The sequence below is a fragment of the Euprymna scolopes genome, chromosome 30, assembly GCF_053919585.1.
Source record: "Euprymna scolopes isolate OS-2025 chromosome 30, ASM5391958v1, whole genome shotgun sequence".
Classification (NCBI taxonomy): domain Eukaryota; kingdom Metazoa; phylum Mollusca; class Cephalopoda; order Sepiida; family Sepiolidae; genus Euprymna; species Euprymna scolopes.
The window spans coordinates 72407324-72425808 of record NC_136511.1 but is presented as its reverse complement, the minus strand read 5'-3'; the positions used below and the strand labels follow the sequence as shown (position 1 = coordinate 72425808).

General features: G+C 34.8%; 1 protein-coding gene across 1 annotated transcript in view; it reads left to right on the top strand.

The window, feature by feature from the left end:
* Nucleotides 1-18485, top strand: part of LOC145254836 (pappalysin-1-like) — a 654441-nt gene that overhangs the window by 553505 nt on the left and 82451 nt on the right. Inside the window, exons 10-11 of the mRNA XM_080113674.1 lie at nt 23-192; nt 18246-18374. Of these exons, the coding sequence (XP_079969800.1) occupies nt 23-192; nt 18246-18374 (299 nt within the window). The remainder of the gene's footprint in view (nt 1-22; nt 193-18245; nt 18375-18485) is intronic.

Below are 18485 nucleotides of genomic sequence, written 5' to 3'. Positions count from 1 at the left end.
ATTTTTTTTTAAACAATGCAAGGTGCGAATCTACCCGAACAACACCTATGTTGGGATTGACGCAATACAGTTGATCTCAACCCCGGAGAGTGCCCGCATATGTAGCAGCTGTCGACCAACAAAATATCAAGTGAAAAGGTCTCCAGACTTCCCTCGACCCGTATACACTAGTGACACTATATACACGGACGGGTAAGTGATCAACTCTCCATATTAACCTTTGAAGTCTCAAAATATCTATCTCTTTTTTTACAATTGGAACTTTGTACACTGACAAAAATAAGTTAAAATACACACACTGAAATACAAATGTTATTTATTTTATTTAGAAAGCGAAATATAGACCTTCCTTTTATAACGTTACCCACTTTCACAAACGGAACCCACACATTGTATGCAGTCTACGTGGAAAAGGATACCAAGGCCAAGTATAACTCGATCTCTGTTTTTTTTTTTTGCGTTGTAACAACAACATTTATTTCCTCATTCTCCCGCCACACATGATTTCTCATTACGAATGTTACGTCTCGTACATGATCGTCTTCTCTGTCGTGCTCACCCTGTTTTTATAGTTTTTTTTATTTTTTCATACTGTGACGTCATTTCACACACCGCTCAGAATTTGCATAAGTGCGCCCGCACTCTGTTGCACAATGAATAAGACATATGTGAGACATTTTAGAAATCACCGAGGCTAGACATTCAAGATAATTTGTCCGCGTTATTGTAAAGAGCATGACAGTTCACTTAAAATGTTACATTAGATTTGTGGCATAAGGTAATTGCTCACTATTGCTGGTTAATACGTCATCGTTTCACAAGGATTTTAAAGAAGATTCCAACGAAGGGATTTTTAATAAATATAGATTAATTTTATGCATTTTTCAGACTAACTATTCAGTAAGCAGTGCTATTATATATTATCTTATTCATTTTAAAAAGAAACAAGTGAAGCAGGCATGGGCCCTCGTGAGTGTACAATAAACAAAGCATAAAAACGTCTACGTTCAAGAGTCCCCCACTACCATGTAGCCCCTAAAGCCCCTAAAGCCCCTAAAGCCCCGAGAGGGCGTCAAATCCTGGTGAAAATGAACCAGCGGTGCAGTTTTAGGCCTTAATATATGTAAATTTGAGTTCTGCCATTATGTAAAAAAAAAATAACTAAGTCCATCACCTCCCTCCAATTTAGCCCCCAAAGTCCCCCAAGGCCTTAACATTTAAATTTGAGTTCAACATCATGCAACCCTGCTAAATATACATACACAGAACATTTTGGACAAATATAGTAAAATAGTCCCAAGTTCAGAATAAAATCACGCTTTTCTTTTAACTGTTAATTAAAAAAAAATCTTTTGAACGCTGTTAACTTAAATTCTTCACTACAGTTTGCATTTTGGAGACAGGCGTGTTTTTGTTGAGATAAGTGATTTCAATTTTAATCATACTTTTTTATTTTTAGATTCAAATATTAATAATTCCATTTGATTTCAGTATTTAATTTATGTATTTCTGTTTTATTAAATGCTAGCTTTTTTTTGTCCATAAATATTTATTTATCTACCGAGTTGATCTTAAATATTGTATACTCAATCCATTATATTATCCTTTTCAGTCCACACCCCTTAATTCCGACTTCCATCTTATCTCGCAATTACTTATAACGTCACCAACTAACTTTCGGAAGAACCCCCCCCCATCCGATTTTCTTTTATATCGTAAGTTTCTTAAAACGTGACTACTTAAAGTTCAGAATAAAATCACGCTTTTCTTTTAACGGTTAATTTAAAAAAAAATCTTTTGAACGCTGTTAACTTAAATTCTTCACTACAGTTTGCATTTTGGAGACTGGCGTGTTTTTGTTGAGATAAGTGATTTACATTTTAAACATACTTTTTATTTTTAGATTCAAATATTAATAACTCCATTTTATTTCAGTATTTAATCTATGTATTTCTGTTTTATTAAATGCTAGCTTTTTTTTCCTCGTCCATAAATGTTGATTTATCTACCGAGTTGATTGCAAAAATAGATTACGAAATTGTACTCATTCTTAGTTCGTGAGAGGGGAATCTATCAACATACTTTCCCTTACACACGTCTGTTGGACTTTTATTAAGTAGAATACTTAATTTTTTTTTAATGGAGAGTAGAAAACGTATTGTGGATGCGTTATCGGCAGCTCCTGTTACTCTCGCTTCTTCTTATTTGTCCCTCAGTCCTCATTTTTTAATGAGTGATTTTTCTGACAAAGGGAGAAGAAAAAGTTGTTTTCTAGGTTGGCAGTAGTTTGCGCGAACAGTTGGCACTGATTGCGGAAATTTTCTGTTTCTATGTCTATCCTTGTAGCCATGTCACTAGTAAGGGTGCTGGAGGTAAACGTTTTGTCTGGGCTGACGTTATCCGCCTGATAGTCAGGGACCCGAACCTTGGATTAACCACTAAAGAGGCTGTCCTATCAGCAGGTGCAAAGTACTGTGGCTGCTGTATTGCCATTTGGTGAATGGATTCTGGACCATGCAGTAGCTTCTGATGGGGCCTCTCGATGCCATACTAGTGGGTAATTGTTACGGCGTTACCTTATCATTAGCTACAAATAAAAACAAATTCTTCATTTCTTTTTCTCTCTTAGTTTCCCCTCTCTGTCCTGCTCTAAGTAAATCTGACGACCTAGTCCACAAATTCCAAAATTTCATCATGATGAGTTTAAAAAAAAAAAAAATACACGATTAAACCCGGTTCTCCAACTTCCAACGTAGACCCCTACTACCATGTCTCCTTCTCAAACATCAGGGGTCTACGTTCTAACCTTCCAGAGGTTGAAACCCAATCCAATTACAAGAGACGAAACCAGACCTTTTATTTTTAAGTGAAACTAGCATTGGACAGGATATTTCCCTAGATGAGTTCGCAATTAAAGGATACTCTAACTTAACTTCTAAATCTGACCACCAAGATCGCCATGGGCAAGGAATATGTGCCTATATCAATGATAGCTTTCCATGTGGTAGGGACATCTCCAGGGAAGATCCTAACTTACCCTATATGTGCTTCCGGGTTGCTTTAGCTCACACTACTGCATTTATATTTACTCTCTATCGCTCCCACAACAGCGGAGTTACTATCTTTAAAAGCATATCTGAGAAAATTGACCAAGTCCTATTGGCTTATCCTTCAGTTTACATTCACGTATGTGGAGACTTCAATGTTCACAACGTCGAATGGTTGAACAAGACCGATGATGAGGGGAGGTTCTGTCATGATCTCTCCATTGCCTATGACCTCACTCAGATTGTTCAGGAACCCACCCGTGTGCCCGACAATGACGGCCAGTATGCGAGCCTACTAGACCTTTTTTTCCCAACTTGCCCTAAACTATGTTCAGTTTCTGTTCTGTCTCCTCTTGGATCTTCCGACCACTTTGTTGTATCAATTGAGATAAAAATGAAATGTAATAAGTCCCCAGACGTACCTCTCCATCGTACAGTATATCGATACACTAAGGCTGACTGGGATAGCTTTCGTACATTTATATCTAATCTACCTCTGCATTCCATGTTTAAAAAGGATGTGTCCTCCATAGTATTAGACCTGGCGGAATGGTTAATTGTAGGTATTGACCGTTTCATACCCTCGAAAAATTTTCAGCAAAAACCTAACAGCCAGCCATGGTTCTCTCCAGAATGTGCTGCTGCCATTGCGCACAGAAATCACTTTTTCCACTGTTTCCAACGTAATAGATGTATGGAAACTAAAGCTGATTTCAGAACTGCCAGCAACCATTGTAAGAAAGTAATAAAGAACGCAACAGTGTTGTATGCTCAATCTGTTAAATTTAAAGTAGCTGAGCAGCAGCTTGGTTCACACCAGTTTTAGCAAATAGCAAACAGAATCCTGAATAGAAACGTGCGCTCCATCCCAACTATTATCAATGGACCTGAGGTAATCTCGCCAGCATAAGACAAAGCCAAACTCTTTGTCAAGAATTTTGCAGCTAATTCTACCCTTTGCGATCAAGGCCGCCAACCCCCAATATTTCCTCCTGTATCAGAAAACGCGCTATATGATATACGTATATCTGTACGTGATGTTGCTAAGCTAATCAAAAACCTTGATTCCAGTAAAGCAACTGGCCCTGACGGTATTCCAATTATAGTACTCAAAAAACTTCAACCTGAACTAGCGCCCATACTTACAAAACTGTTTAAACGTTGTCTTAAGGAGAATAGTTTCCCATCTCCCTGGAAAATTTCATCAGTATGACCTGTATTTAAGAATTCAGGTGATCGCTCATCCCCCTCTCAGTACAGGGCAATAAGTCTCCTGTGCGTCATGAGTAAGTTGCTGGAATCTGTGTTAAATACAGAAATAATCAATCATCTCAACAAAAATAACCTTCTTAGTGACACTCAATACGGTTTCCGTTCTGCTAGATCTACAGCAGATGTGATTTACAGTTATATCTCATAGGATTAGCAAATCTCTCGACGGAGGAAACCTTTCTAGGGCAATTGCTCTTGACATATCTAAGGCCTTTGATAGGGTATGGCATAAAGGTTTACTTCATAAGATCTCTAGCTATGGTATAGCTGGAAATGTCTTCTCAATTATTAAATCATTTCTTTCTGATAGGTTCATAAGAGTAGTAGTTGAGGGGAAAAATCAGAAGCTCACAGTATTAATGCCGGTGTCTCTCAGGGGTCCATCCTGGGCCCAACTCTGTTCCTGATCTATATTAATGATCTTCCAAATCACATCTTTACATCATTTGTAGACATTTATGCTGACGACACTACCATTTATGATAGCACATCTAAGACCGTAAACGACCAAGTTCTCTCCAATTCTCTCTCCTCTGATCTTCAGCACGTAGTACAATGGGGTAAGGAGTGGCTGGTTACTTTTAATGCATCTAAACCAAGCTTCTCTCCGTACATCATCAACATTCTGACCCACATCTGGCATCAATTGAAATGAATGGCTCTCGTCTTCAGGAGGCCTCAAGTTTTGACAAGCTTCTGGGCTTGACCATTACTCCTGATCTTAAATGGAATACGTACATCAAATCTGTTGCCAAGGCCGCTGGAAAAATGGTGGATCTTTCTATCGATCCGGTAGATATCTCACTGCTGATGCTATTCTCTATCTATATAAGAGCCAGGTACGTCCAAGGATGGAATACTGTTGCCACATCTGGGCAGAAGCTGCTAGAAAGGACTTGTCCTGCCTTAATAGAGTTCAAAATAGACTTCGTAGCCTCGTAGGAGATGTCCTTTTCTCTTCCTTGCAACCTCTATCTCACAGAAGAGATGTTGCGAGTTTGTCTCTGATGTATCGTTATTTTCATGGAAAGTGTTCGACTGAGCTTCAATCTATGGTCCCCTCTCGCCAAACTTTCACAAGAAACACTCGTCTAGCTGTAAACACTATCAATAATTCCCCCCACTCTTTATCTGTGCCTAAACCTAAACGTAGATTCCATGAACAAAGCTTCTTTCTTTAGAACTGCACCCCTGTGGAATTGTCTTCCGTTTTCCTGCTTTCCGGCTGACTACAATATGGTTGTCTTCAAGTCTAACGTAAATAAGTTCTTGATGAGCCGTTCCATATAAGTTATCAAATTTACCAAATTTTCATTACTAATGTTTACTATATTGTCCAATTTCTACTGTACACTCTTTAACCCTTTTCCTTGAGTGGCCTCTTGGCCTTGATAATGTAGTGATGCCTATGTAAAAAAAAAACAAAAAAAAACTGGAGTGTTTATATTATCCCTAAAAACCCTGGGACAAACACAAGAATAATCGCGAAGTATAGACAAACAGAATTATATAGAAATCAGTTAGTTACAACTTTTCAGAAAGTTTTATAAAAATCCAAGGCATCATTTTTTTTTTTTTTTTTTTTTTGTAATGAGCACAAAAATAATACAGAATCATTCAAGATTATTATTTTATGATTTGGACTATTATTCTCATATCGGGTGTTGTCATACCGGCGTTTCGGTTGATGTAATATCTGTCCCCCTTCAGGCGTATCTTATCAAACTCAGGAATCTTTCTTGTGAAATCAGGAATCTGCACGGAATTTCGAACGGGATTCTTTATTTTAATCCACTGGATAAGCATGTTCTCATTACGGTAGATATATTAAGTAATGCTTGTTTTGTTTTCATCGTATCGCTCGCACTTAGGATTGAACCTTGAACATCAAAATGAATGTTACTTACAACTGATTTTAACCAACTGCTCCATCCTTTACGCCAGAGGTCTTTGTGGAATGCAGTACAATGTGGTCACAGAAAATTTGGACATTTTTGACAAAGGCCAAATTATTTACTGTTTTTTGTGTCCGAATCCTATTTATCTAACACGTGTCGTTGGCTAGTTAATAACAAATTACATCTTGTTGTTTGCTTTTTTTTCAAACATTTAAGATACACTGAAAACAAATTAAAAATAGAGCTCAGAATTTAACGTATAAAATAATTGGCAACGTTAAAAATCTTTCGCGGTTTACTGGGGAATTATTTGAACAGTTCTCGACAAAAGAGATGTTATTTTATTACGTTGTTATTTCAATAAAAAGATGCTCGGCTGAGCTCCAATCTATTATTTATTATTAGATACCTTTACCAAAAGAAATTGCCTCGCTATCACAATTGCAACAAACCCTCTGTGTTGCATCAAACGAAATTTCCATAAAAGAATCATATTTTTAATCAAGATCTCTTAAATAATCATCTGCTAACTTCACTCACGATTTCCAATCCTCTCGTGGCATCGATAATCGTTCAACAAACAAAATCTTTTGAACCATTCTGTTTGAGTTAATCTCGTGTCTTGATATACAGTGACCCATCAGTAAAAACTGCCCCATGCAGGATATGCCAGACTGTTTCTCTGACCGTCACAAGTGGTTATATATAAATTAGAATGTCAGAAAAAACAACTTCACATAAGTCATCGTTTATTATTTTCGATCTTCTCATAATATATATTATATTCAGGAAAAAGTTATAAATTATCAGATTTTATTTTGTGAGTAAAAATTAAAAATTAAAGAGAGATCAAAGCGAAAATAAGAATATACTCAAGGAAGAAATAAACATAGACACGCAGATACACACACGCAGATACACACACGCAGACACGCTTTTATCTATATACTAGCTGGACGACCGGCGTTGCCCGATCAATACGTTAGAACATGATATTTTTAATTTATGCAGATTGCATGTGTATTACTATAGATCCAATCCTTTATTCAATATTACATGTAACGATGAAAGATTCGCCTGTGTGAATAATTCTTTAAAAAATTAAAAAAAAAATAATAATGATAATGTCGTTCATCGGATTCCGTTTGTGTTTGTTTACAATACAACGCCAGCTGATATTTGGGCTTCACGATCTTTAAAATAGCTTTTCTTTTCTTTTAAATAAAAAGTAAGTATTTCATATGGGGAATATTTTACGTTACACCGGCAAAATTTACACCGCTGTAATGTAAAATAGTTACTTGTAGAAATTCCTTTGTAGCTATAAGAGAAGAAAGACTACTTTTAAGATCGGATTTTTTTCGAATTCGATACTTATCAGATGAATTTCTGTACAAGGCATATTTAAGAACACGACCAGACATATAAATTGCCTGTTTGTGAAATTTTCAAAAAATAGGCTCAGCCGTTTCGGAACTTATGAGGAATGAACTCACACACACACACGCACATAAAGTGACATGTATATAATAGTAGCAACAGAGATCGCGATAAATCATAAATCAACCTAAAATGCTACAAGGATTTTTTCTTTACCAATTTTCACGACTACAGTACTCAATACGTGAGTAGAGCTAGGTAACACAAACTCTATACAGATTAATGTAAAGATTTAATACGAAAATCAAATGCGGAATATTTTGTGTAGCTTAATTGCCATATGCTTTCTTTATGTATGTGTGTGTCTTCCTTCGTTTCTATCCCTCCAATATATTATTTTAAACACACACACACACACACACACACACACACATATATATGTATATGTGTGTATGTGTGTGTGTTTGTGTGTAAAATCATATATATATATATATTTATATAGAGAGAGATGTCTATATATACAAATAAATATATGCGTGTGTGTGTGTGTGTGTGTGTGTGTGTTAGTCAATGTCTCATTGTACAAATGCTGTATTTAATAATGTAATGAGGTAATGATATATATTGCAGAAATCCTTACAAGGATTTTACAGCTTAACGTTTGGGTATTGTAATCTTGCTTTCTTTAAGCTAACCGCAAATTACCAACCAGTGCATTTCCTAACTGAGGATAATATCTTAATGATAGGATGTCGGTAGGTAGAGACAAATGCCTCTGATCCCAACCACCATTCTGTCTGTTACGTTGCCTTAAGGCGAAAATTTCTTCTCTCTTTCAGCGACTAAAAGATTCGCCCAAATAATAAAGAGTCATTCCAAATCCTTCTTGGTGGTCTTCCAAGTCTGTATATGCGCCCTTCTTGTCGTCAATCCGTCTGTCACGCTTATTCTAGTCTGTCATGCTTAACTGCAAAATAGAAAGTTGTTTAAAACATCAACACATGTTTATAACTATCTAGCAATTATAATTCAAGACGCAATATGTTATTCGAGTGGACGTATCTTAAAATTATCCGTTTTAAGATTAAGGTTAGATATGTTTTATCTAATTCAATATGTTCTGTGATATATTATGCAGGGTTAGTTTGATCAACATATTAGAATATATAGCTGCGTGGGTAACATGACCTTTTATTTGCTAAAAATTACTTCGTAACAAGATAAGCACACTCAATAAAATGTGATTTATGCAGAATTTATATTTATTGTAATAGAGCCGATTCTCTATTGATTATTGTTATATATATAATATGTAAAAATGCCTTCAAAAGTAAAAACAAATACGACTTGCGTGTCATCAGCTTAAATCGAAACAAAAATATTTAGCGCTCCAACCTTAGTCGGTACTGTTTGACCAATCGTAAGACAGATATAGAATACTGAAACTTAACAGACTTTAAGGTATAAATGTATGCCTTTGTATGCGTACAAGAGAAATTTAAGTCGACTTACGCCTTTTCAGTGTTTAACTCTTATCAGCTATTACACAAGAACTACGGCATAATCGCCTGGATACACCGTTTCTTGCAAGATCACCGAGGTAAAGCTACGTTGAGCCTGGCCAGTACCATATGGGTGACAAAATGGGTGCTGTATGTACAATCTGAGAAGCTTGGACATCGGACCAGCATCCTAATCCCGAAAAAGACCTCCTCGCTACAAAAGCGTCTTCAAAGTCGTGGATGGCCTATGCCCTTCGAGGGACTCAAGTCTATGGTAGATTGATGGGATCGTACCCACAAAAGAACGATCAATAAAAAATGCAATCATTTGACCCGGCTCACACTGTTCTGCGACTTTGCGCCTTAGCGATGCACTTTCCTTAAATAAAGACAGACGAAAATAGTGAGTTTTATAAATTAGATTATGATTTATTTACAGTTTCAAAGGGGAGAGCGATGAAAGGGGATTAGATTATTTTAAAACTTATTTCGTTTTTTTTTTTGTAAAACATTATTCCCGTATTTCTTCTTAAAATAAGAATTGTTATTATTGATTCTGTATTTTTTTTTTATTATGAAAAAAAATAGGTTTTACAGCAAGCATTAGTTCACCTATAATAAAAGCAAGAAAATCCTATTTATTGATAAAAAGTAAAAAAAAAATAGTTACTATTCTTTCAGATATATCCAATTGGTCGCACAAGTTTAAAATATGCCATTCATAAATGTGTTGTCAATACAAAACATTATCATTTTCGTTATTTCGAAATAGATGGATTTGTACAGGGTGTCCCAAAAGGAGATGACGGATTTGTAATTTAAATTCATCTGAAAGTACCACTTTATGATAAATATCAACTCCTTGATAGTGTACCGATTCATGATACTTTAGTAGAATTAATCTAGATGCTTTGAAATCTTTTTTTTTTTCGCTAGTTTGATTCTTCTATTGTTCTATCTTATATTTGGTCAATTCAGCTTCTTTTGGGACACTCTCTCTCTCTTTCTCTCTCTCTCTCTCTCTCTCTCTATATATATATATATAATATATATATATATATATTAGTGTTGGGACGATTAATTGGAATATTTGAAGGTATCGGAACCAGAAAAAAAAACGATGTTCCGATGCCAAAACGATTCTTTTAATTGTCTTTTTTATTTGATTTTGTTTAAAGCTAAATCTTCCATTGATGGTAATAATGATAAAATCTATATAATTATAAAACTCGAATGACCGTGTAACGTTATTACGTTATGAATCTATAATAATACAGATGAAATCTGATATATGCAATATGAAATAATTAAAATAATTTAGAATATGAATTATAATTAAATATGAATATGAAATAATTAAATATATATTATATTTATAATTAAATATGGATATGAAATAATTAAAATATAATATTTATGCGTATTTTACGATAGGGAAACGCCAGGCGGTCTGCTTTTGTCCAAAAGAAGCTGGCGGATTTGAAATTTAAATTCAACTGAAGTACCACTCTATGATAAATATCAACTCCTTGATGATGTAACGACTCATGATGACTTTAGTAATGTTAATTTAGATGCCCTGAAATCGTTTTTCGCTAGTTTAATGCTTCTATTGTTCTTATATTTGATCAATTCAGCTTCTTTTGGGACACCTATATTCGAAATATGACCATAAGGAAAAAAAATATATAACAATTTTTGTTTCCAATTGCAATTTAAAAAATGATGTAAATCTTTTTTAGGAAAGGATCATTTGAACAAAAAATACAAGAAAATGCGGAAAATAAAATATTGCGAAACAGAAGTATTTGTTATATAAAAACCAAAATTATGATTTAACTAAGAAAATAAACAATAGTAATGAATAAAATATGCTTTTAAAAATAACACTATGTAAAGTAGTTTACCTTCATAGTGACATTGAATGTACAGAAACGTTTTATATAAAAAATAGTTTCATTGCGTAATGTTAGATCAACTTGGATAGTTGAATGAGGCCGTAAATTTACCCATGCATGGTGTATTGTTTTCACATCTGAGCTAGTCTCTCTTCCTAGTCTCTCTCTTGAATATGGTTAAACGGAAGAGTCTCCAGTATAATAAGTCCTACATTGTCAGATAAACTCAAACCCTGTCTCGTCGCCGCATTGATTACTTCTTTGCCTGCTTTACAAGTATTTAAATGGAATGTGCTCCGATGAACGCAGAGCAATTGAACACTTTCAGTTAGTGTTCTCTGTTGACTTAGCTAGAGTCCTGCGCGACAAACCAACAGCAAAATCTCATCCTTTCAAAGTACAGATCCCTAAATGACGGAAAGCCTACTGTAATCGTTTCCTTCCTTGGACTGCTAGACTTTGGAATGCCCTTTCTGTTACTTGCTTCCCTGAGTGTACTGACACGCAGGAGTTTAAATGTATATAAATCAACATATGTCCTATCTCACGTAACATTGCCCCCAAATAGTATCGCTTTACGTTTAAGCTTTATATGAGGTGAACATGACTTTCAAATAAATTGTTTCACTCTAGCTTCAGTGCTAGTAAAGGTGTATAACGTTCGTATTTTTTTCGTTTAAATATGACTTTGTTTTTACTATCTGTTGCTGAAAATAATGCATTTGAGATATTTGTTTTCTTGATAAATTCAGCAAATTTTAATTAGCAATGTGTACTACAATAAATCATCTCGAAAAGAGATCTAGGTCTGTTTGTTTTTTCCTCATAATTAGGACTAACGTAATATTTTTCATTATAAAATTAATCTGCCAATAAATTAACCATTATATTTGAGTGCATTACCAATTTTTACACATTCGAAAAGTATTCTGAATGTAACTAAAACACCTGATGTGAAACGGGAAACAACAGAGAAATTTTAAGATGATCAAAAATAATGACCTTAAGAAAATAAATCTAATATATAAACAGCTATATGCCTGTCTGTCAGTCTGTCTGTTGTTCGGTCTGTTTGTCTATCGGTCTGTCTGTTGGCCTGTCTCCGAATTTTCAAACTCTATCTCCTCCAAAACTAAAATTCGTAGAGCAGTGCTAAGGGCCTCAAATGATTAGATTTTTTTTTAAACTTTTGAAATCACGACTCTGCATAATATATATGAAATCTGAACAAATTAAAATATCATATTTAAGCGTATATTTCCAGGTAGTGTCGAGTGCCCCCTTCCTCACTAGTTATTAATATTTACACTTATGAGCCCCTTTAACTTCAGACCTACCTGGGGAATTAACAAAAGGCGATAAATTAGCAATAAGTTACATTCCAGCTTTACTATGTTATGTCTGCATTTGGCATTTATAGGTGTGTAATTTCCCTTAATTATCGTTTTAATTGCTGTTGACACACGCATGCGTGCACACACACACATACACACACACTCACAGACACACACACACACACACACACACACACACGCACACACATATATATATATATATATATATATATATATATATATATATATATATATGCTTAGCAAGGAGAGGAGTCGGTAAATAAAAAATGATTGTCATTGTCATAATTCAGGTAACTTTTTCTTTTGACTTAGCTAGAGTCATGTGCAATCCTACGAGGTCCACCCTCTAAGGTTTTATTTTCCGACTTCTTTTAAGAACTGGGTTATTTATTGCTAATTGCCTGAGGAGCACGCAGGATACCGATAAGATTATTCAAGCATAATTTGTAGGCTAAAATACTCGTTCTTCTAGGTGCTAGCTTTTCAAGCCCCACTTTCTTGACCTTCTGTCACATCTTCTTGTTGTGGGAGTGAGATAAACATAGTTAGATGCATAGGGTATAAGCGCAACGTTTGCTAAATACACACAATATAAACAGGTCGCATACTGTGTGTGGGCCGAACAATAAACCAAAGAATTAATCCCAGTGTCGATCTATTAAATGCGTTCAGTAGCGACGAAAGCCTTCCGGCGAAGAGGTCGTCTGATTCCATAATAGGCGGCCAGGGTGAATATTATTCTGCGTTTATGAATGAAATAACTATTGTGTATCCAATATACCTGCGGCATTCGAGAGTCGGATGCTGTAGATGTAAAACAAAAAATATATGTATTTATTTCTATACATGAAAACTGCTAATTTAGAATTGAACCTTTTTCTCATTGTCCATTGAGCAGTTTTCAAATTAGTATCACTTTGAAGATTTTATTTTTATTTTATAATCGTGTTATTATTTATCAATGCATAAAGTGCATAAAGGCCAATGCATATCAATGCATAAAGACCACTCGAGGACAGATGTCCGGTGAGTCAACGTCGTAGTTATTAGTAATGACGGTTACTCTTCTTTTTTTTTGAGTATTGTCCATGACGATATTGTTGGCATTCCTTTCCCCGATATCTTTCGATTAGGAAGTCTTTTCTAGGAGGATATCGGATAATTACGGGAGGAACTACATGAAGATTCACTGAGTGAAACAGTTTTTGTAGAACGAACTGGATTCGAACATGACATACTGTAACGTAGTACGTTGATACACGTAGATCCAACACGTTGTATTACAGTAGGGTGCAAGGAACATAAGACTATTTTTTTTTGTAACAACGACATTTATTTCTTCATTCTCCCTCCACGCGTGACTTCTCGTTACGGCCGTGTCGTCAATCAAGTTTTTAATGTGATCGTCTTCTCTAACGTTATCTTTCCTTTTATAGTCGTTTTCCTTACCGTGACGTCATTCCGACCCTGGTATTTGCTTATAGCCGCCATATCCGATCTGTTACGACACAACAGGTCCGTTTTGCTAACTACTTTCTGGCAATGATACTGGTGATTGGACTGAATTTGGTTATTTAATAGCGTGACTCAACAAGAATTTGTTTACTTTAGACTTTAAGACGACCATGTTTTATATGTCGATCGCTAACAAAAGTGCATTTAGCATCGTGGTAGCTACTTATAAAAATACATTCGGCAGCACAAAAGATCGCTCGTTTTAATGATACCACTCGTGTATTCGTAGCTTTTCAACATTAAGACTTAACAAATTAAGAGTTTTTAATTTTGGAATGGCCGTCCCTCTATAAAAGGCAACACTATAACAATAAGAAAGAACTCATTTCATTTTTGCTGAAAACAAAAATGACACAAGGCTGATAATCTTTTATAATAACATTTTATTTTTTAATATAAAATCACTTGAAGAAATAAACTGAATTCAGCCGTGCGCAAAAAGAGGTAAAAATATGTCAACAAGTTGAACTGAAGAATTTGCATTTCAATTTGCCGGTATATGTCTGTCTTCGTTATTCGTCCATCCAAACAAAGATTTTACCTGTTATAAACTATCCTTGGTGCATGATTGCTATTTTTATGTTAATTTTAGTGTTATATAGCTATTATTTAAAAGTTTATCTGTTAAAATTTTACACTCAGACAGACACACGCACATACACTCACTCCTTTATTTATATAGATTAATAAATTGATTGCATAAATATATTTTAATTTATGAAAGACTAGCCTGATTGCCTGCGTGTTTTGAGGTATGTGTTGAGCAAAACAAAAAAAAAGTGATCGTAGGCAAACAAGCTCGAACCCGTACCGTCAAGAAGGATAAGAACGTGAAAAAATTTAAAAGACACATGACGTCTTTTCCGTTACGTCCATCGCACAACCGGAAGTGGCGAAGGTTTTAATCAAGGCTAGTCAATCGTAAAAAAGAGATGACTTTCGAAAATATCGACTAAAAAAGCGACCCCTTCATGTAGAAAAGTGCCGAATTAAGGGTGAAGGAATCGACGTTTTTAGTCAATTTTTCGATATATGTTGTCGGAAGGGTCCGGCTTCAAAACGATACTGATCTCGTGAAAATCCGTTGCCTCCGTCTAAAGTTTTAGACAAGCATACAAACATACATACATACATATATACATTTAAACAGACAGGTGAGGTTTTTATTATAGAAAACTAAATAATATCAAATATTGCATTAGGAAGAATATGTCTATAACACGTACTAAGTAGGAACTTACTGTATATACACAAAATATCAGCAGAAATACCAACCATTCTTTTGAGTAACATTTCTGCCCAATAAGCTCATTGTTAATAATTTCTGTTATGTTAGTTGGTCTTAGCGATTTTGTCATGGTCAAAATGTCTTAACTACATGGTATCTTATAAACGTTTGAGAGTGTAAACCACCTTTAATGTTTATTTATTTATTGTACTAGCGAGTGGGCCGTAAACTACGCTTAAATATATTTTAATTCAATGAGATTTCGTAATATTTGAATGAAAATTCTAAAAAAGAAAAAAAATGACTTGGCTGCTCTCAGCGGGAATCGAAACCCAGACATTTAACGCTCAAGCCGCGTCCCCTTACAAACGTATGTATCGGTAGATATATACGGAAAATTTAATATTAAACGACTTGAAATAAATTGAATTTCAAGTTATCATATGTTGGCAAGCTGAAACGAATAATTTGTATTTCAACTTGCCGATATATATACAGTGATGATCATATTTATTGGCACGGTAAAATAAAAGTTAAATTTTGTCTAATAAATTCTAAAAAAGGGATTAAATTAAAGAAAATAACAAAGTATATTATGTATTTTTAACTGGCCTTTCCGATGCAGCAATCGGATTTTAGAAAAAATAAATAACAAAGGAACAACAAACATAATTGCAAAAAAACCTTGTTCAAAATTATTGGCACGGCTTTGTTTTTCTTTTAGTATCAGTATAATATCAATCAATTTCCGGTTTACGTGCTTTCTGAACTTATTTATAGCCATATTATGCTTGTTTAACGCTAATTCAGTGAATAATTTTTTTCAGATAATTTTTAGATAGCGATTTATTTAAACTATTATAAGTGACTAAATTATAATTTTCAATCGCCATGGTTAAAACTAAGGAACACAGCGAAGACGTCAGGAAGCTTGTTGTAGCATGCCATACCAATGGGGAGGGCTATGATAAGATTTCAAAGAAGCTAAACCTTCCCAAATCCACTGTTAGAGCCATAATAAACAAGTTCAAATCGCAAGGCCACGTTATGAGTTTAGAGGGTAGAGGGAGAAAAAGGATTCTTTTCCCAAGAGATGAACGGAAAATTGTTCGACAAGTAAAACAAAACACAAGGATCTCTGTTGGGGAGATTGTTGATGAACAGAGCACCTCTGGAGTGAATATATCTCGACATATAGTAGGTAGAGTTTTGAAGAGAGCTGGCTTAAAAGCATGTCGTCCGAGAAAGACTCCCTTATTGAAGCCTATGCACCTGAAAGCAAGGCTAGCCTTTGCAAAACGTCATATTGATAAAGATGTTGCATTCTGGAAACGTGTTCTATGGACTGACGAAACGAAAATAGTTATTTGGCCAAAATAAAGTGTCTTATATTTACAGAAAATCTGGCGAAGCTTTCCTGCCTAAGAACACCATACCCACAGTGAAGCACGGTGGAGGCAGTTTGATGTTTTGGGGATCCTTTGCTGCCTCTGGACCAGGGCGACTTGTTAAGGTCACAGGTAGCATAAAAAAAGGAAGATTATGTTAAAATATTGGATGAAAACCTGAAAGACTCTGCTAAAGAGCTCTCACTTGGTCGTCGTTGGTGGTTCATGCAAGATAATGACCCAAAGCATTCGGCTAAACTGACTAAGAAATGGCTTGAGGACAATCATATTAATGTTTTGGAGTGGCCATCACAAAGCCCAGACCTTAATCCAATTGAAAATTTATGGAGAACATTAAAATTGAGGGGAATGCAAAGGAAGCCTAAGAATCTTATTCAATTGGAGGATTATTGTCAGGAAGAGTGGGCTAAAATTACTACTGAAGAGTGCAACAACTTGGTTGTAAACTATGAAAAGCGACTGAGGAAGGTAATCAAGGCCAAAGGCTATACAATTGATTATTAAATAAATCGTGCCAATAATTTTGAACAAGGGTTTTTTTGCAATTATGTTTGTTGTTCCTTTGTTATTTATTTTTTCTAAAATCCGATTGCTGCATCGGAAAGGCCAGTTAAAAATACATAATATACTTTGTTATTTTCTTTAATTTAATTCCTTTTTTAGAATTTATTAGACAAAATTTAACTTTTATTTTACCGTGCCAATAAATATGATCCTCACTGTGTATATATATATATATATATATATATATATATATATATATATATATATATATATATATATATATATATATATATATATATATATATATGTATATATATATACATATATATATATATACTAGTGATTTCAAATGTTTAAAAAATGACTTTGTTCCCATCAGCTAATGTCAAAACCAAAACTTTTAGCGGTCCAGCCGCGTCTCCTAATGATATAGCTATCGATAGACAGCCAAAAACAAACAAAAAAAAAGGTTTAGTGTGAAACATCTTGTTAAAATCAATTAAATTTGGGCATGCTTGGAAAGAAAAAAAAAAAATGTCAGCAAGATTAAATGAACATTCTGCATATCGACTTGCCGATATATGCCTGTACGCCTTCTTCATCCATCCAAACAAAGATTTTACTCGTTATAAACAATCATTGATGTATGATTCTATTTTTTGTTAATTGCAATTAATTTTCTTTTAATTTATGTGGCTAGTACTTTTATGTGTTTATCAGTTAAATATTTACATACAGACATATACACACATATATCTACTGAATTATTTATATATATTTTTGCGTTATATATAAAACTCAAACGTGATATACAAATACCTGATATAGGGTCTTAGTACGAGATTACTTCACTTGTCTTGTTAGAACCATAGATCTTGAAATACCATATATGTTGTAGACGTAATGTCTGATGTAAAACAGGACTTTACAACGAATTTTGGGCCATTTTCCTCGGGCTTGTCGCCAAAATTTGGAAATCTAGCAGAGGCATCTGCTGTCACGTACATGCGCACAACGTATGCTCCGTCGATGCTATTTTGTCAGTCTTATAACTCTTGCGCTTCAACTTTTCTTCTGTAATCCCCTATTCTGTTTTCACGAGGCCCCAGTTAACTGTGAACCGTATAAAGAAGTGCTTTAAGAATTTCCATAGTTCTTTTTTATTTTGTTTCCATGTTGCTTTACAATAAGTGTGATGGAAGCATATACTTCTAATCAACTCCATTTTTATTCCCAGGTCTGTAGTGCGCGGGATCAACTACAGCTACACAATTCAGGTGAATATTGGCAATAAAGTCAGTGGACCCTCGCCGGCCCTGCACTATCAACACGGAGAACCATTCTGTGGAAATGGTCGAGTTGAAACGTAAGTATTCTAAATGGATTGTTCACTCTTTGAGATTTCCGATGACGGCCAACCTTAGCTTTTTTTTTTTTTAAACAGTGATCACCACTTATCAAGGCCCGGAAGCCACTC